The following is a 20403-nucleotide window of genomic DNA, read 5'->3' as shown; positions in this document are numbered from 1 at the left end:
GTAGGCCTTGGTGTCACTTCTCTCGCATTTTAAAAGCATTCTTGTGTCCCTCCAGTAAAACTCGCTTCCTGTTATGAGTGCAGTGTCATCATCATTCTGTTCCTTTTGTCTTCTGTTCTTTTCCTCTACCAAAGAGGTAGAGATTAAATGGGCAGTATCTTGAAGGGTTAATTGAAGGGAACATTAATGGACTTCCAAACATTGTGCACTGCAGTACCAGTGTAGGGTGATGAGTGAGAGGAATAGAGAGGGGGGAAAAGGGGGAAAACATAAGGTAGAAAAACGGGGTCAGATCCAGTTTACGTAACGTCCCCCTTCACAGCCCGAGTGCATGCAGCAGCAGAGGGTTGGTCTCCCACTCATCTGCTACACACGAAAACACTGCACCCCCCTCAAAGGGTCTGTCCTAAAAGGAGGGGAATGTACATCAGGGGAAACGACAGCCGCATCGTGGGTAGTTAATCTTCCGTCCCATCTGTTGACGGTCCCATGCGTGGAATGGGACCTTTTTCGGAGCAGGCTGTCCGGCCTAAAGGCAGGTAGACGGGAGTCACAATGTGCATTTGCTCCCAGCACTCTCTAATTCGGGAGGTAGCGCTTGAGAACAGACAACAACGCAGTACATAGATGGTTCACTTCAGCTCGGAATAACTCGCGTTCATTCAGGCTGTCGCAGTGCTCATATTGCCATTATGTCCCCTCCACTTCACACAAGCCCTGTACAGGTTGAAAGGAACTGAGTGGATCTGTTCCTTGTTCCTTCCTTCCTTTCTCAGAAGGAGAGTGGTGTTTATCTCACTGACTTTACCAAAATTGGCTTTTTTTTTTTCTTTTCTTTTTTTTAAAGTGAATGATGAAGAAGCAACAACATAAGCCAGGATTGAGTCAACATGGCTCCGGTGTTCTGACTTATTTTTGTGTTTTTATGGGCCCCATCCATGTCACCAGCAATTTACAAATTGCCTATTGGAATGAGAGGCATATGATGTGCTAGATCATACATGCATGGGCAAGTGATCATGCAGTGATCTTTTTTCCTCAGTATAAGGGCAATAGTTTTAAAAATCCTCGTCTTCGTTCCAGTTGATAAATGCTCAAACCGTCCTAGATTTAACCGACCATCTTTGTATCTTTGTTCTATATTATTATTCGAGCGGTCTGGATAAAGTTGTCACATGGATTATGCTTTGCAAATGTATGCAGGTTTCTCAAAAACTCACCAAGGCCACACAAAAAACCACATGACACACAATTAATGTGATTTCTCATCTGGATGTCTGTTTTCAGAGCTTTGTGGATTGTGCCAGCAGCTGAAGGACCAAACTGTCTGAAGATCCAGGGACAAACAAAATGGCTAAAAAATAATTAAGATCCTGCAGGTAAGCTACCCTTCAGACAGAATTCTGTCATTTTATGTCTGATACATTATGTTCCTCTACTGATTTACTGAAGCTGTATGTTTTCTTCTGTTCAGCCTCCGAGTCATGGGAAATGTCGAGAGCCAGAACGGGGACCATGCCCTCTACGGTAATGAACATGGTTATTTGTCACGTAAGCACATGTCTCGGTCTCTTCGCATCTCCAACAAGCAGTCCAGACGCTCTCGACATGCCTCGTCAGGGAAAATAGAGCACAGAAACTCTGAGACGAGCACCCGCTCAAGTAGCACCCCCAGTATCCCACAATCACTGGCTGACAATGGCCTGGAGCCCTTCAATGAGACCAATATACTCCCAGACTTTGGAAGCCCCATTTGGGTGGACCGTGTGGCCATGAACCTGCGGCCAGTATCCTTTCACATTGACTTGGCCAGTCCCTCTGTGCACATGAATGCGATGCACATAACCCTACCTGGCCCGACGGCAGAGGAGGTGCAGGACGAGGATGTGTACACAGGTGAGGTAACGTACCTCAAGAAAAGTCAGGACGGCTCCAAGGAGACCGTCAGCTTCAAGAAGAAGAGGTCTAAGTCTGCAGACATGTGGCGAGACGACAGCCTGGAGTTCTCTCTGTCTGACCTCAGCCAAGAGCACCTGACCAGCACAGAGGAAATCATAGACCCAGCCAATGAGAGGGACTTTACTGACTGCGAAGGCCACCTGCAGTCCAGCCCCACAGACTCCGCTGACAGGACAAACTCTCTTGATGAGCTGTATAGCCAAAAGAACCCTGCCCGCCAGCAAGTCCAACGGCGCTATGCTAAGTGGCACGACGGCAGCAGGGCCATCAGGGAGGGAGGGGACGATAAGATGCTCTCCCCATCAGAGGAGGACGGGAACACCTACGGTGCATACACCCTCCCCTGCCGGCGTTCCCACTGCCTGTCGGAGGGCCTGAGCACTCACCAAGCTACCGTGTGTGCCAGTATGCAGGGCAGGAGGGCGCAGACCATACAGGTAAGATTTAGAGCAGTTTCACATTGTGCTGATCTTTTACACCACTAATGTGTCTCACATAATCTAATTTAGAATGGGGAAAAATCATTTTCCTGCATCCATGAAAATGTAAATTGTGTATTCATGTCTGTCTGATACTCCTCTTACATACATTAGTGAAATGTCAGTGCCCTGAAGTGTCACGGTTCCTTTTCTGCTTCTTGGACAGAGTATGAAAGGCTGTGCAGAATCTTAATGTAGTCTGGTGGCATCACCAATAAAGACAGCTCCCCTCATTCATTTCTCTCCCCCCCCCCCATTGTGTCTCAGCATTTCCTCTCCTGCATTCACCTCACAGATAATAAGCTGCTAAAACAGATAAAGTGAAGACGGAATCTTTATGCCAGGGAAGCGATGTGTCGTTTCCTGATGAGACTGTTGTTTTTCTTGGAGAAGAGGCTGCGGGGGGGCACAGCTTAAAGTCACTCCCCGTTTGAAATGCCTCAGTCTTTTGTTATTATAATGAGGGGAGGCCTGTGGAAGAGTGTAACAGTAAAACGTGTATGGTGGCCCTGTCACTGCGGGGCACCGTCAGCCCTAGTGAATGGAGCTCTGAAGCGCATGATTGGGTCATGTGACCAGATGGAGATACTGAGTTCGGTGTAACCCCCTTCATCTCCCAGGAGCCTTTGGCCATGTGGGTAGGAGAGGGCAGACCCCGCGGTGCCACCGGGAGGGCAGGCTGTACTCGCACAACAGCCAACGCTTTGCTGTGTAATTGATTTTGAGCAGAAACTTAGAATTAGGAAACCTGTGGACTCTTGTTAGGCATCTGTAGTCACAGTTTGTTGTAACCTGTTTACTTTAGAAAAATGGCTCTATCCAGTATCTGCAGAGACTGTGTTGTCATCAGTCAGAGTAGGAGTTGTTGACTGGCTTCCTTCTTGGAGATGAAGAAAACGTGGGTGCCATGCCTTCTCACCTGTCTTGTGCTTCTGCCACGACGCAGGATGTCACAGCTGGGGAGGGCAGCGAGTACGAGGACAGCGGCATCGACGGGGTGACTGCAGAGGCAGAGCACCAGACAAGACGCTACAAGACCATGTCGGCCTCCTTCTCCGTGTGTTCGGCGGCCGGCAGGAGCATGTTCGCTGGCAGCGACAGTGGCAGCAGCAGCGGCGGCGGGGCCAGTGAGTGTGTGCAGGGTGTGTATGAGAACTTTCGTCAAGAACTGGAGATGAGCTCCTGCCAGACAGAGAGTTTGGAGGAGGCGGGGTCGGCCCTTAGTGACGAGCAGAGCACTATGAGCTCCGCCTACCAGTCCGACCCGTTGCTAAGTGTCGCCCAGGGGATGGTGCGCAAAGCTGGTAGGCTTGCCGTCAAGAACTTCCTCGTGCATAAGAAGAACAAGAAAGTGGAGTCGGCCACGAGGCGCAAGTGGAAGAGTTACTGGGTTTCCCTCAAAGGTTTGTCATGCCCTCAGTCTATCCACAACATTTACACTTTAGTCCATAATCTCTGTATCCATACAGCTCAGTCAACACGCATGCTTTTGATGATGCTGATGTTTTGGCTGACATAATGTATCTTAGGCAGAAATACTTAAATCAAATCTAACTTGAACTAAAACTCAGTAAACCCTGCTTTAAATCATGCATGACACGGACGTCATTATCATATTTTATGCTACTTGACAGGGCTTGAAATTAAAACAGTGCTCTTATAATCATGATGCCTTCCTCGCTGAGAAGCCAGCCATGCTGCACTTCTTATTGTTGGCCACTGGAGAGCAGAGTTTAATTGCTTGAACAAATCTGGCTTTTTAACAAAATCCTTAGAATCACTGTTATTCTTTCCTGGAGACTGGGCCCTGCAAGTGTCTGTGCTGATAAGTAATAAATAAATTTGTTTGTTTTTTCAGGTTGCACGTTGTTCTTCTATGAGACTGATGGGCGTTCAGGGATCGACAACAACAGTATTCCCAAGCATGCCATCTGGGTAGAGAACAGCATTGTGCAGGCTGTTCCAGAGCATCCTAAAAAGGACTTTGTGTTCTGTCTCAGCAACTCCCTGGGAGATGCTTTTCTGTTTCAGGTAAGAGAATGCTTAAATGTCATGTGGTCTGTAAATAAGAGCAAACTGTCACACAGTCATGTATTATCTTGACCTATATGTACTCTGTTTTCTTTCCTTTCATGCTCTTTTAAAGTCTGATGTGCTTTCATAATTATCACTGAATCAACACAGGAACAGCAAGGGGCTTTTTATTTTGAATGTCAGTGGCTCGTTTGTTGTTTAACCTCTGACCTTTGTCCGTCCCCACGCAGACCTGCAGCCAGACAGAGCTGGAGAACTGGATCACAGCCATCCATTCGGCATGTGCCACTGCCGTCGCCCGCCAGCATCACAGAGAGGACACAGTGCGCCTGCTTCGCGCCGAAATCAAGAAACTGGAGCAGAAGATTGACATGGACGAGAAGATGAAGAAAATGGGGGACATGCAGCTGTCTGCTGTTACTGACACCAAGAAGAGGAAGACGATCTTGGATCAAGTAGGTTATATTCTCCTTTCTGACTGCAGCTTGTGTCTCTCTGAGTTGTCAGGCAGTTGTGTGAGATTTTGGGGAGTATTATCCTGACTGGAAGAGTCTGGAAATGTGATGGACTCTTTGAGGAAGTTGGGGAAGTGATTTTCTGAGCTGCTCTCTGCCTGATATTCCCTGAGTATAATACTTATTTTTATTTTCAGTAATTTTTACTGCATTTTACATTAGTGTTGCTTGTTAAAGCAGCCTTTTATTTTATTTTTTCCTCTTTCTGTGACCCACTTAACCTTTTTATAAAAACAAGTTATTCTGAGTGGAAAATGTCCAAACATTGACAGGGTAATAAACACAGTCTGTCAACATCTTTAGCAGAGTCTCAATTTAAAATACTGAAAGAAAATATAAGATAGAAACAAAATGGTCAGCACAGATGATTTTTTTTTAAATGGGACATAAACATCTGCAGCTAGCTGACATTAAAGTAAGATTGGAGTCTCCTAATGGGGCAGAATATTTAATTATCATTTAATTCAGAATTAAAGTACCTCTTGCAATTGAACAATTTTCCTCCACAGCAGTTTAAGTGGAAACCAACCAATTTATCCATTTAAAAGTTTTATGAGCAAGCCAGGAGGCACTGATAAAAGGTCACAGACATGTTTCGTCTTGATTTAATAAAGCAGCAGAAAAACGCAGTATTTCATCATCACAAGGGCCCTTGGCATCAACCTCCTGCTGCTGCTCTTTCTAACAGATAACTGTCAGAAAGAGCAGCTCCAGGGTGAACTTAACCTTACTTGACTACCAGAGCACTTGAGGTGTTTTCTTATTCATACTTTTACACGGCATTGTGACAATTACCATTAATATTTCAAAACGCATTTAACTTCTGTATTGTTTACTTAATTACAGGTATCGCATCCGTGTAGGTTTTTCAATATCAGTATCCCCTATTGTTCTGATGCAAGAAAGTGCAGATGGAGAGAGAAGTAGGGAGAGGAATGAGGGAATTAAGTAACAGATCTCAGAGGTATCATCCGGCTGCTGATGCTAGACACCTATCAGAACCAGATTGCTTATTGTTTTTTAACACTGTGTGCATTTGGCGCAAGTTGATTCCCTGCCATTCTCTAAATTAATCACAAAGCTCATATTGTCTTTAATAGGTCTGTTTACAGAGATGGGTGATCAAATGGCCTTTGTTCTGTCAGTTAGGTAGTGACTGGTTGGAGCGGTTCTGTTTGGCAGTGTCAGGTTTCACATTGTGCAGAACTGAATGGATATAGGCCCGCTCCTTAGAAAGCTGAAACGCTCCCAGCCTCTATCTGCCAGTGGAATGTGCAGTATTGTTTCTTTCTCGTCTCTGGGCTACTTGGCAGTGATACAGAGCCCCTCCACCATGGCGCTGGCCGCCTCTTCCAAACACCAGTGCAGGACCGTGACTGGGAGGGGATGGCCCAGTGAATAATCACAATGTCCTGCTCTACTGCCCCAGTAAACATCTAACCATTGGGAACAGAGGGTGCAGGTTGGCAACACTTTGAGCAAAGTGGTAACAGAGCTTCCGGGGGAGAGATGAGATGCTCCATCTTGGTCTGAAGTTGACAAACAAGTGTCTTGATGAACAAGTAACTGGATGTGTTGTTGTGTCCTTCTCTCTCTGCAGATCTTCCTGTGGGAGCAGAACCTGGAGCAGTTTCACATGGATCTATTCCGGTTCAGGTGCTACCTGGCCAGTCTGCAGGGAGGAGAGCTGCCCAACCCCAAACGCCTCCTGGCCTTCGCTTCTCGCCCCACCAAGCTCGCAATGGGCCGGCTGGGTATATTCTCCGTCTCTTCCTTCCATGCACTGGTAAATATTACGTCTTTTGTTTCTTCATGTTTTATTCAATGCTTTTATCTTATCTGGTTTTATAAAGAAGTGTCATTACATGGTTTTATGTAATGTTAGTTTTACACATATTCTTGTAGCTGTTGCCATACCTGCCTCCTCCTAAAAATGTGACTTTGACATTGTGTCTAGCATTACAGTGACTTTTAAGAAATGAAAAAAACATAAATTCTTTAAAATTCTCAAAAAAGAATGCAGAATAATTCTCCCCTCTGGCGTGAACGTGTGTGAACCCTCTAAATGGTGGTTGACGTTGTTGTGAAACCATAAATTGACAGAAAAAAACAATGCACCAGATTTGACAAAATGCGTACACTGTTCCATTTAAACTGTCTGTAAGAAATGCAAATTCTTCCTTCCGGATATGTCTGATATTTGCTTGGGTATTTCTTTCTCTTCTCCATTTCTGTGTTCTCAAGTACACTTCAGCAACTCAGTTATTACAGCTAACCTTCAGCTATGGGATGATCTTTCTAAACACGATTCTCTCCATATATATATATATATAGATGTTCCTTGGGTTGTACGCACAGTACAATATTGTACCTTCCTCAAAATACACATTGTCATCACTGAATACACCTGGTGACTCTTCTGGCAGGGCAATTGATTCAGAAACTAAAATGAGTAGTGTCAAACCATGTTCTTCCACAATGACTGCTATTTTGGAGTCTGGGTCTCATGCAGGGCATCTGTTGGGGCGGTTTGGTTCAGTTTTGGCCTCCCACTGCTGTACTACTCCACGGCTAAAAGCACTGCTAGTACAGGAAAACATCTATTTGATTTTTAGAGACACATAAGTGTGAAATCATTTTTTTTTTTTTTTCCGCCCCTCACCACCAACGCAGTGCCGTGGAGCAGGTGGGTGTTTGAGCTGAGAGATAGCAGGTTTGGACGTGTAACAAAAGAGACTATCTAACAACTCTCTCCTCTTTTTTGTAATCTTTTCCTACTGCTTCACTCCACTCCACTTTGCTCATCTCTACTTCCATGAATACTTGTATCAGCGATATGTCCAAAAAGGACTGAGGAAAGTTGACAGAACAAAAAATGACAGAATGAGTGTCTAGGTTAAGTTGAGAGCATGCATGCTCCCACATGCAGTGCTTTTTAATGCCTCATTCAGCATATTTTGTAAGTTCTAGGCTAGAGGAGTAGCCTAGAAATGCCAGTTTGTGTAAAAATCTACATGTGCCTGGTGCTCATGTGGGCTTATATCTACAAATAAATAATTAAAAGTATATAAAATAAAAATAACAAAGAATAATTTGTACTTTTTTTCTGTCCATCCCCCTTTAGCAGATCCGTAAAGGATGAACGTATTAACAATTTAGCATAGAGAGGCCAAGAACATAATGCTTCCTGATCAAAATGTTTTAATCAAACTGCTGTTTTATGCCAATTTCTGTCTCATGTGCTAATGTTTCATACATTTATAAAGATCACTGTCTTGTTGTTGTCTCTCTCAAGATGTTTTTTTTTTTTTTTTATTGGCGCTTATTTTTTAAGCATCCCATTGCTTTGTTTTTATGTTTTGTATGTATATCATTTATATGCTACACATTGGAATATGCTCCACACAATTTTGCAAATAGTGATGTTTCGTGAGGTCAAAGAGATTGTTGTCTCTGGCTCATTTGGCATGTTTGAGGCCTGACTGAGTCCTTGTGTTTTTGCAGGTGGCCGCTCGCACAGAGACTGGAGTGAGACGGCGAACACAGGCCATGTCTCGTTCCTGCAGCAAGCGCAAGAGCAGGTTCTCCTCTCTCTGGGGTCTCGACACTACCTCAAAGAAAAAAACGAAAGCCCACCCCAGCATCAACCAGGTCCCTGGGGTTTTACAGTTATTTTCAAGTTTCAAGAAGATCAATACAACTGCCTTAGCTACACAAAGATCTATCTACTTTTCCCTTGAGCATTTATCCTCCACTGTTCTGCTTGAGTAATGACCACTTGACCCCCTTTTTGTCCCAACAGGTCTTTGCTGATGGTGAAGAGCCAATGAAAAAGCCTGCAGATGGCATATATGTCGATCCTGCCAAGGAACACACAGTAAGGAGGAATCATTCTGTTTGCATTGATTTGACATTGAGGTGTAGGTCAAACATGAGTTGGAACCTTCATCTAAATCTTGATTCAGTGCTGACATCAATTACATATTAGCCTTCTATATATCCTGAGTAAGCAGCAGGGCTGAGGCCCAGAGGTGACAACTGTCACATCTACTCAACCACGCTTGAGGTTCTCACTTTCCTTTCATTCCTTTTAAGCAAATGTACAGTAATGTACTACAGTCTTCAATAGACAAATCTATTGCAACCACTCTGTGGGCGTAATGGCAGTAGCTATTTAGAAACAGAGGTGAGAGAGGCTGACAAAGTAAAATTAAATCTGTAGCAAAGTAACAGACTGTAAATCTTTTAATGTCTCTGTTTAAAGAAAAGTGAGGATGGAACTGTGAAAAGCCTTCCACGGCCCAGCACAGAAAGTGACATATGGGTTCCCGACCACCTCACCCCCTCGTGGGTGTGTCTACCAAATGACCAGCCAGTGCTAACCATCATCCAGCCAGGGGAGTCGGCGCTGTGCGTCCTGGAAACCATCTGCAAGGTACCAGCTCTCAACCACAACTCAGATTTCACTCCAGTGATGTCTACATGACAAGACAACCACTTCTGAAAAGAAAGCAACTGTCGGCTTCTTGAATCATCATTTAACTAGACAAATAAAATCTGACATCCAGCATCTGAAAGAGGGGAAAACTAATGTCACATCTCATTGTAAGAAGACTGTTGCTGGGTTAAAATACTGAATGGCTTTATGAATCTGTATTTCTATCAACCAAAAACTGAGTCAACGATGAGCTGCTGTCAATTTAATGGTATCAAACAACCGATCCTCTTTTGGTATTCTCCTCCCCCTACAGGCTCACCAGCTCGATCCCACTAAGCACTACCTGCGTCTCAAATTCCTTATCGAAAACCAAGTGCAGTTCTACATCCCCAAACCAGAAGAGGATGTGTGCGACTTGGTATGTAACCATCTGCTCCTTCTCCGCCAGACTTTTATAAAGGTCAAAAACATGATTTGAGAAAAGCTAGTGTTTGCATCCGAACGTGTGTGGAATCACAATATGGAGGAAATCAGACCATAGGAGCATTCCTTTGTTGTGAATTATTAATAGGTTTTTTTTACTTTTATCCTTACGATTTCATGCGTTTTTCTCTGGAGAAATGCTTCCCTTGGAAGACGATGCAGCAAAACATGAATCCATTCTTGGGAGCCTTAATAAACATATCTGTAGTGCAATTGTATTTACATCATGTAATTATGACATGTCATTGACCATCTTTCATGAAGACACTGTTAGATTCTTTGACTAAGAATAGAGGAAATTAGCAGTGTCTCTTCACACCGTCAGTTACCCACCCACCAGAATATGAATAAAGTAGGCCGTTGTCTCATCATTTATATAATGACTTCTTTTTGTTCTTCGCAGCTTTACAAAGAAATTGAGCTCTGCTCCAAAATAACAAAAGTAATCCAGTTTGACAGAGACGAGTCCTGCATGATCGGCTACGGTAAGAACCATGTAATAATCCTGTGTGGTTTCTTTTAAATTGACGATTGTAATATGACTTTGTTTTTTTTCAGTAAAGATGCTATAACGTGGCCAAAGATTTCATATGTAGTGCTGTTGTTTTGAGCATAATTGCTTTTCTTTGACCTGTACACAACCTGTTTTTTTTTTTTTCAGACTATTCCCATTTGTACTGCACAAATCCTCTGATGTGTTTTATGTAAGAGTCCCTTTTTTCTCTCCTCCTCTTCTCGCCTCTCTGCCTCTCCTTTTCCTCCTCCAGGTTTCTCCATTTCAGTGGTGGAGGAGGACGGAGAACAGCAGCTCTACATCACTGATGTGAAAGCCGGCGGATTAGCCTTCGCCAAAGGTTCATTACCCTTCATTTCTAACAAATAAACTCCCTTCAAAGACAGTCAATCTGTGACTGTGACCTGATGAGTTACAGCGAAAGAAAAGAGAATGTGGGGAGCATTAGCAGTTTTTACATGTTTTGAAAACAGCAGTTCCTCTCACATTGAGGTCAATAGACATCTATTCTCTCTCTCTTTAGAAATGCATTAGCACATGTTTTTCAATAGGCAGGGAAGGTTTCAGAGATCACAGCAGTTCTCAAGGGCGTTGATTACTATAATCATAACCACGCTGCCTCTCACTGGCCTTCGTTGCGGGGCATACAATGTGAAGCAGCTGTAGTGAGGTGTCGTTTCTGCATCGTCCTTCACACGAAGTTAGATTGCAGGGTTGAGTGATGTCAAAACATCGTGCTGGAGTCGGTCCCAGTGCAGGTAGAGTGCATGCAGTGATGCAGTGATGCAGTGCTGCAAAGAAATCAGAGACCTGCACTGTCCCTGCAGCTGACACTTCACAGGGCAGAAGTAGGTCATGGTTGTTGGTCTGAAAGGCAAAGAAAAGCTAACAATTCTGCAACTAATCCCTAATTCTCAAATCTCTAAAGTGGTATTTTTTACTTTGTTTTGGTTTACTTGCAATAATGTCATCTCATCTTAATTGGGAGTTTAATTATCAGTTAATCAATGGTGGCAGGGAGATAGATTGTGTATTGTTAGAGTCTCTTAGTTTGGGATGTTTACCGTTTACTTCGTGCACAGATGCGTGACAGGAAGTAAATTGAAGCAAAGCTGATGGTGTTCCCGCTTTGCAGGTCTAAATGCAGGGGATGAAATTCTTCAGCTGAATGGAAAAGACTCCCACAGTCTGAACTTCTCAGACATGAAGGCGGCATTTTCTCAAGCCTCGCTGGCTCTAACAGTCAACACACTGCCTTCTGTGGAGCGCCGTCAGCTCTGCTACCTGCCGCCACGCCGCTCAGATGCCGAGGAAGATCTCTACACCGACATCTTCTCCCAGAGTCAAGGTGAGGAGCGCTTTCAAATACAGCCTAACACGCAAATATTTTTTCTTCACTCATTTATAGCTGCTTTAGGAAGAACATTCACAGTTCCAATTGGTAAACTGAAAAGTTTAACGTGAAAAATCCAATTTCCATAAATCATGCACTGTGTGGTCATGTTTACCAACCCAGCTGGCACTTTATACCAAAGAATACCTCATGGATCAGAAAGGCTTTGTGAGGAAAAAAAAGTTTCTTGCCAGTGTCCTTTAATGACACCGGTTCATTTATGCAAACATGGTAAATCCACAGGGTCTCAATTAGGTGGATAGGAGGCACTCATCAGTGTGCTGCAGCCCCACGTTGTGGATTAGTTTGACAAGGTCAGAGTGTTTTGCATAAAGGTCTCAAATCTTAATAAGAAATGACAAGGCAAGGACAAAAATACTCATGTCATTTACTGTTATTGTGAAATCGCCTTAATCTTATTTAAAAAGGTCCAATGGGTAGGATGTAGGCGCAGAACTGGAATACAATATTCATACTTGTGTTTTCATTATTGTCCTTTACTTTTACTTTGTTACTTTAAACTAAGAATTGTTGCATTTGTTACCTTAGAAGGAGCCGTTCATATCTACAGAGGAAGCAGGTCCTCTTCCACAGAGTCTGGTTTGTATGTTCAGGCCTCATGTGGTGCGACAGGACAAACGCTGGCACGAGAGAGGGCCTTTTGCATTTTTAGTGGTGATCGTAGATGCCACTAAATCCCACATATGGGAAGATGCATATATACAGCGTTAACGAAGCTCACACATGACTGTTTTGCTTGCAGAGGAGATCCTGGACGATGGGGTGGGACTGTTGCTCGAGAGCTCAGGAGACAGTCTGGATGACGACTCCGAGATCTTCAGTGAGTTCGATGAGTGCAGAAAGGTAAGAGCCCCAGATCATTATTTGTTTGTGGAATGTGATGGAGTTCAACATGTTCTTTATGTGATGTGCTGGCTCCTGCGTTTCATTCCTGTCCTTGTCCTTCCAGCATCCCACTCAGCTCTGCGTTATCATGAAAAAAAAAAAAAAAGCTCTTAAGAGCCGCTTGCTTCAACACAGTTTGATGTACCATCTGTTACTGGCTCATTTTATCCTGTTTAGGAAAGCAGAGTAGCGTCCATATTTATATAACACCATGCTTCTCGATACAAATCTGCAGCAGGTTCTCTGACACGCAGTTGTTTTATCTGTCTTTAGTGGCTTCTGATGAAATAAAAATCATCGGGATTTAACTATTAATGCACGCCTACATGAGGCTGAATTAAATGTTTCTTGTGCATTTGAGATTCGAAGCAGGTGAAGTGAAGTTTTCACTTTTAATGATTACGGCCAAGTGATGGATGAGACTTTGATTAAGCTTGCCCTGTAATTGCTTAATTATGTGCGGTGATTTGTATCGGGTAATGGATGGAGGCGTATTCATTTTAACTCTAAATGAACATTCAGGTACAAATTGCAGAAGAAATCTCAGAGCAGGGTTGGCAAAACAAGCAAAAGGACAAAAAAAATCTCAAAGTCTTGACTCTAAACTATTGAAGTGCTTTGGCTTACAAGATGAGTCATTGTTCTTGTGCTGAGTAAAAAGTAAGCCTCAGGGTGGAAAAACACACAAAAAAAATATTCGATTAAAGCAGTGGTATCTTCTCTCTGCAGCTGACTTCAAAGGACAACTGGGTTTCTGCTCATGAAATGATGAATGAAAATATTTCTTCTTGCAGATTAGTTTATCTCTTATCATAACACTGGATTACGACACCAGTCCTCATTGCAGCTCCAAGGATCACTGTGAGTTCCTCAGTCAACCCACTTGCCCTTCAAATTGTGGAGATGCTCATTACTGCTCATTTATCTGTTCTGTCTTTAATGAAATGAGCAGCAATTAATCATATATTGTACATATTCTAGTTAATTGCCTGTGTGATAATTAATTAGAATGCTATGGAAGTGAGCAAAATAAAGGCAAGCAAATATCAGTGATTCATACCATCAGTGGTGGTGTAGGTGTTGTTTTGTCCTGTACCTCTTTGAAGCTGGATGTCTCAGTTCTCAAAGACAAAGGAAGCGTGTAACTTCCTGATTTATCTCCCAAAAGTTTCAGTACTACACAGAGTGCAGCCTACACGGGTTCATCAAGGTGCAGAGATGACTAAAGAGTTAAGTCTTTGTTCCTGAAACGTGGTAATGATGGCTGGAAATGCACCACGAGCCAATAACAGAACAAAATCATACAAGTGTTTGTGCCTTTCGTCTGTGCTAGACAAGGAATAAACAGTCATCATGGTGTGTAGAAGCACAGGGCTCTTGTGTACGCCATTTTATTTATTTAATTTCCTCTGACAACAACTGTTCATACAATCAGTGAAAACCTGCCGCAGCAACCGCAATCTAGGAGTTGTGTTTCCAAAAATGATGAAGTGGCTGTAAAGTGAAGTTATTTCTGAGTTTTACTTCAACAACACTTCAATCTGGTTCCCTTTTTTACTCCGGGTCGTATGTAGATGGTCACATTGGTTGGTTGTCAGGCTTTCGTAGCAGATATTCAGACCAAGGACTTCTTCTTCCAAGACTTACCATTTGTCAGTGGCTGGTACTGATTTCCTCATTTGTTACACAAGTCTTCAAATCTACTCAGAGATGGACAACTTCTTCATGAGATATTATCTGCAGGTGTATTTTCCTCAATTTCTGCAGTTGCTGATCTAAACAAGGGCATTTTCAGGGCTTGTGAACTTATCACAGGAAATGGTGCCTCATATGATTCGTCACTTATCATTAAATACATTTTGGCATGCCTGAACCTTTCCCACTCTTCATAGTGTTACTGCAAACCCTCCCATACCTCCTGTATTCACCTTCCTCTGCAGCTTGCTCCTTTGCAGCTCCCCTCTCCCCATCACTCTCTCCCCTATTGCTGAAATACTGCATTTATATTCTACTGCGGTGTGGCTCACCCAGCCAATCCTGCTCCACCGCAACCTTGAGGAGGAGACTCCTTCCTTCCCTCCAGCTCCTTTTCGTCTCTCCCCAGTCTGGAGGATTATCAAGATTCATTTACAATGCTGCTAGAGTTGGACAGATCTTCACACTCACACTGTGTGCCTGAGTTCACCCAGCCTGTAGAGAAGCGAGGAAGGGAGGGAGAGAGAGAAAACGGCAGAATATCAGTGACAGAACTACAGCAGACTCTGAAGGCGAAAAGAAGGGGAGTTGGAAGACAGTAAGCACTGGTGGGCGGAGAGGAGGAGGCTGAGCAGCTTCACTCATCCGTCATCACAAGCACCACAGCACCTTCTCCTTTTTTTTTAAAAACGGAGGGAAGACAAAAGGGCTGAGAAATGTGTTGAAGAGGCACAGTGTAGACTTGACTCTTTGTGAAGCCTGGAGACTCTTTCGCTCTGGCACTTGAACCGTCCGGCTGCACCTGGCTATGTCCGTCCTGAAGTGGACCAAGCACCGCAAGCGCTCTTCAGACTCCATTTATGACATGCTTCATCTGGTGAGCTTCCTTCCTTGTACTCCCTTTTTCTTTATCTAGCTGTTGTTGCTGCTGTGATAACATTGCGAGCTGTTGTGATCTTATTCCAGTGAGAATAAAACACCTTTCTTTTGCATTTGTGTCACACCTCCTCTCGGCTGCCACAGACTGGCAACAGGAGGCTGTGAGTCACCGTTGTGTCGCAGAGTTACCCCATAATCACTGGAGGGCTCCACAGTATGAAAAATAAAAGCACTGCATGTAGGAGCTGAGTATCTACAGATCTGACTCCAGACGACTTGGACTTAAAATGACTTTGACAAACTACCGTGAGCGTTGTTGCAGTGACTCTCTGACTGTTTTCTCTCTTGGCATGTCTAGCTGTGATCTCAGGCTCATCTCAGTTTCAGAGGGCAGACGTGCAATCTTCTCCCCACTCTATCATCAGTGCTTTCATGCTCTCAAACTGTTTTTAATCTATATTTCATTCGCTGGGGGAAATACTCATCTCCTGCCTCTCGCAGTCTTACCCATCACATCACCTCTTACCTGCATATTGTTCCTTTTCATGTGATATTGAAGGCTTTGGATGCCCCCCTTCCCCCTCTGTTCCTTCTCTTCTCTCTGCCATGTCATGACTGTCCGTGCATCCAAAGCTGCCATGGTGTTAATTAGCCGAGATTATGATTGTGATGGCGATGACTGGGCTGTCTTGTTAGGCTCAGCAAAATCGCTTGTGCTCAGTTGACTAATTAGACGAATTCCCTTCTTTACTTTGCCATACAATCTCTTCGTTTGGATTTGAAATTTGAATGTGTGCTGCTGTTGAGTGTGTTTTTTTGTTTTTGTTTTTTTTACTTCTTTGCTGTCATACTGCACTTTAACTACCATGGAATATGGGCTGAACATACAGCATCTCATCATATCACTAAAGCACCGCTGGAATGAATACCAACATGATGTGCTGAGAAATTGTTATTGCAATTTAATGTTTTTTTTAAGTGATCTAGATTACATACAGACACAAGCTGTGTTTACTCATCAGCAAAAATATCAAAGTTCACAAAATGCCTATTTAACTACAGATTAAGCTGAAGTGGCACCAGTGTAATTGGTGTAAATTGGATTTGCAACATTAAATTTTCAGACATTATAGCACTACCCAATTCATCCGTTGATCTGGGAGCTGCCTGATTATTTTTGGAAATTGTCAAGAGGGCCGTTGTGCCTCACATATAGTTGTCTGATTAGATAACAATGCTGACAACCGTAATCATGTGCAAAGCTCCACGAGACGCTGCCTGACCGTCACTGCAAAAGTGTTCCTCCTTGATAAATGCTTTTGTATTTCTTTTTATAATTTTGAGCGTACCTTCTATCATCTTACCTTTGCACCTATCATCTGTTCATAGTTGTAAATCATGAAAAAAAAAAAAAAACAGGTGGGATTTTGTATTAACGGAAAATATTATCTAATTTGCAACACAAAGTTGTTTGGATGCCTTCAGATGTGATGATAAACTAGTAGCTCAAATCGTAGGAGGCTGTGTTATCATTACTTCCCAGGGGAGCTTATAGGTGTGACAGGATTAATCGCTTCTGGCTGGCCTGTAAAAATCCTTATATTACCAACTCGAGACTTCTCGGCTCTCTGTTATGCACTCAGTGTCATCAATGCCTGCTCGTGTTTCCTGTTAAGTGGCCATAACTGTTTGCTCTCTGCAACTTTCATGATGTGGTCTTTTTGTAAGTGAGTCTCGCAGAGTGTTCTATTCTTCCCTCCTAAAATGAAATTCAGTTGGTATGAATAGAGTTCTCTTTGTGCCTTTGTGTTTATATTGATGTCAAAATGACATTTGGAAGTCGCTGCTTGTTGAGGCTGCAGCCTGTTGCGAACAAAGTAACTGTATTATTTCAGCTATGTAGCCTATCGTCGAGTGGGGTTTATTTTTGTCCAAAATGATAGTCTAATGCACACCAAGGCTGGTCTCCACGGCAACCCCTACTGTATCTGGACAGACACTGTTGTGTGTATATTTTGATTTCTTGAAAAGGGATGAATCATCATACACCACCGATCCATCAGTAGGAGGAAAACACCAGGGAAAAGAGCGATGTGAGTGAAAGAGAGAGAGGCGGAGAGTCATTGTTATGACAGACTGAAAATAGACCAAATTAGTGCAAATGATTTTTTTAGAGCTGCCTCTCTGCCTCTTTCCAGGCTCACTCTCTGCACAGTCATGAATCCATGCACATCAGTAGGTGGAAAGTAACACCTGCGTGTTCATATTTGAGGTGCTGCTCCTGTGCTGGTTGATCGATACTGTGGATTTGACTTCTTTTGCCTTCAAGTTGGAATTGCATAATTTATCATACCATACTGTTCTTTCCCTCTTGGATTTGCAGAGTACAGAGCAAGTCGCTGCTTTCTGCCGCAGTCTCCATGACATGAATCCCTCGGAGTGTGTGTCCTCTTCGCCTAGCCCGGACTCGCCCTTCCCGCCTCCTGCAACTCCTCGACAGCTCTCCGACGCCGACAAGCTCCGCAAAGTCATTTGTGAACTCGTGGAGACCGAACGCACCTATGTCAAAGTCAGTATCACTCATCCTATTTGTAAGGTCCAGATGGTGTTTGTGTGCGTGTGTTCCTCCTGTCGATCGATCTGTGTTTCCGTGTGCCTCGGGTTGTGTTAGTCTTACACATTACCTATTCCACATGACCAATCCATATTTATCTCTGTGTCCCAGGAGTACGAGGGGGACACAGCTGTGCCCTTGCCTGGATATTGCCTAATCTTTTTCTGCCCAGTATAGATGTGGCTCAGTGGAATAACTGGGTTAGCGAGAGCATATAATGGGATAATGTCATGGTTATCTAAAATGTTATGCCTCATTACAGGTGGCACCTGTATACGGAGAGATACTTATTATAGAAATCACATTACGCATGATAGATGGTGTACTGTGGAACCTTCAGAGGAGATTGTTTTTGATTTAGGTGAGCTTGGGCTGTTATTCCTAATTCCCCATGCGTGTCTGTGCACACAGTTAGCAGTTTGGGACTAGGCAAATTAATGTAAACGATAAATAAAGAAGGACTTGGTTTGTCATATTAAGTCAGCTAGTTAGCCATATTTCACGCTGTCTCAAGACGAATACTTGAGACAGCTTGAATGTTTTTCCTATTTAGACAATTTCAGGCACGGATTTATTTTTAAAGCACCTAACATTTCTTTGACAATGGTTATGATTTTCAGAAGTGAACATTAACTTGTCTTTTCCATGTAGACGTCTTCAGACAAAGATTTAAGTTATTTCTTAATAAAATGAACATATTTTCAGCTCCTCTTGCTTAAGGCCAATGATTAGAAAGTAAATAGGAGGTTGATTGAGGTGGTTATTTAATGATATGACTGATGAGAAATATGTAAATTACAGTGCAGTTTTTTGTTTGGCCGGCCATCTTTGGAGAATTTACATTAGCAGAGCTACTAATTAATCTCTTGGGCTTTGACAGTTCATTCTAGGTAACCGCTGCCATCGTTATTTATTTCATTTCATTTCCATATAGCTTCCTTCCCTTTAAAGATAGGCATCCAACAGCACCCCTCTCTTTGATCTTTGAGGGACTCTCTCTTGCACCTTAATCACTGTTTTGTTGTTCAGAATATTTAAGCTTTATGTAAAGCTACACATTTGTCATGTCTGTAATGTATGTAATGAATTGGACAACACTGACATTAACATAATTCACTCTTGTCTTCCAGGATCTCAATTGCCTCATCGGGAGGTATTTAACCCCACTGCAGAAAGAGACCTTCCTCACGCAGGATGAGGTACGTCAAATGTTCCCTGTGAGCCTTTGAGGAGTAGTTGGCTTTTAAATGCCAACAGTGTTGAAATGTTTCGAAGAAAAGTGGGTTACGTAATCATGAGAAGAGAAGCTGTTTACGAGGACAAGAGGAGTTGATGATGAGAGAAGGAGGGGGAGGTTTGCAAAGCAAAGAGATGCTTTTAATGCATTTGCAATAATGACATTGATTTGTTTGTATTACATTGTGAGCACTTTGATGCTCTAACAATAGCAATGGACAAGTATTGGATGAACCACAATAAGAGAAATATTACAGAATTCTGTTAAATGCAGAGAAGTCTTCTGTGTATCACATTTATCTTTTTTTTTTACTCCTCCAGCTGGATGTACTGTTTGGGAACTTGCCGGAAATGGTGGAGTTTCAAGTGGAATTTCTCAAGACCCTGGAAGATGGGACCAGACTGGTTCCAGATCTAGAAAAGCTGGAGCGAGTTGATCAGTTTAAGGTATAGCCCTGTCTTTGTGCAACATGCACCAAAATATATGACCAGCAACAACCATTTAAAACACCCATCAACTGTTGTATAACCACTGGTTGGTTGACTCCTTTTCCCTTTTTCGCAGAAAATCCTCTTCTCTCTGGGAGGCTCTTTCCTGTACTATGCTGACCGCTTCAAAATCTACAGTGCTTTCTGCGCCAGCCACACCAAAGTCCCTAAGGTCCTCGTAAAGGGTGAGTAAATGTGCTCCTCAGTCCACATTCCTCCTTGGCTCAAAGGAGAAGGATGTATTTATCCATCAACCATCTGCCATATCCTGCAAGGCTCCATAAATCTGGTCTGCAGAGTTGTCAGCCAGACGGTTGTCCATTTGACCTCTACATACTTTCAAGCTGGTGGCTCCTAGGGCTAAAAAGCCCTGCAACATTACGTGATATATAATGAGCAGTTTCGAACAGTCTGTTCTTTTGCTTATACACCCACTCCCTTTAACACTCAAGTGGATGGCTTTGTTTTTGGCATTAACATTCAATGAGTCAACTACTAATTGGCCATACTGACTTTGGTAAGTTATCTGATAAAGCAGTAAACAGATTATTTATGCCCAGTTGTAGCTGCCTCTTCAGTTATTTTATCTTTCATATTTTTGTCTACAAAAAAGGTGATAGTGACATTCTTTCGACTTGGCTGTATCTTATGCAAGACAAAGTAAAACAATAGCTGGGTCTGAGTTTGCACAAGATCAACATGTTTAACTCCCAAAGGCTGACAAAGTCCATTTGTCAGCCATGTCCAAGTGCCATTTGCAACTTTTTAT

At 43.1% G+C, this 20403-nt stretch overlaps 1 protein-coding gene across 6 annotated transcripts in view; it reads left to right on the top strand.

The window, feature by feature from the left end:
* Nucleotides 1-20403, top strand: part of tiam1b (TIAM Rac1 associated GEF 1b) — a 46619-nt gene that overhangs the window by 21947 nt on the left and 4269 nt on the right. For 3 of the 6 annotated variants that reach the window (XM_030397699.1, XM_030397715.1, XM_030397707.1), the window contains exons 2-19: nucleotides 1288-1379; nucleotides 1475-2396; nucleotides 3385-3841; nucleotides 4297-4469; nucleotides 4703-4927; nucleotides 6588-6773; nucleotides 8492-8638; nucleotides 8790-8864; nucleotides 9252-9422; nucleotides 9739-9843; nucleotides 10312-10393; nucleotides 10676-10762; nucleotides 11558-11770; nucleotides 12579-12679; nucleotides 17679-17864; nucleotides 19040-19108; nucleotides 19467-19592; nucleotides 19711-19819. In XM_030397699.1, the coding sequence (XP_030253559.1) occupies nucleotides 1485-2396; nucleotides 3385-3841; nucleotides 4297-4469; nucleotides 4703-4927; nucleotides 6588-6773; nucleotides 8492-8638; nucleotides 8790-8864; nucleotides 9252-9422; nucleotides 9739-9843; nucleotides 10312-10393; nucleotides 10676-10762; nucleotides 11558-11770; nucleotides 12579-12679; nucleotides 17679-17864; nucleotides 19040-19108; nucleotides 19467-19592; nucleotides 19711-19819 (3424 nt within the window). In that variant the 5' untranslated portion in view covers nucleotides 1288-1379; nucleotides 1475-1484. Of the gene's footprint in view, nucleotides 1-1287; nucleotides 1380-1474; nucleotides 2397-3384; nucleotides 3842-4296; nucleotides 4470-4702; nucleotides 4928-6587; nucleotides 6774-8491; nucleotides 8639-8789; nucleotides 8865-9251; nucleotides 9423-9738; nucleotides 9844-10311; nucleotides 10394-10675; nucleotides 10763-11557; nucleotides 11771-12578; nucleotides 12680-14687; nucleotides 15294-17271; nucleotides 17568-17678; nucleotides 17865-19039; nucleotides 19109-19466; nucleotides 19593-19710; nucleotides 19820-20403 lie in introns of those variants that run through there. The other 3 variants (XM_030397738.1, XM_030397720.1, XM_030397730.1) reach the window with 3 other exon arrangements.

The sequence above is a fragment of the Sparus aurata genome, chromosome 2 (genome assembly GCF_900880675.1).
Source record: "Sparus aurata chromosome 2, fSpaAur1.1, whole genome shotgun sequence".
NCBI lineage: Eukaryota > Metazoa > Chordata > Actinopteri > Spariformes > Sparidae > Sparus > Sparus aurata.
Note: the sequence above shows the minus strand (reverse complement) of the source record. Positions and strands in the feature narration are given on the sequence as shown.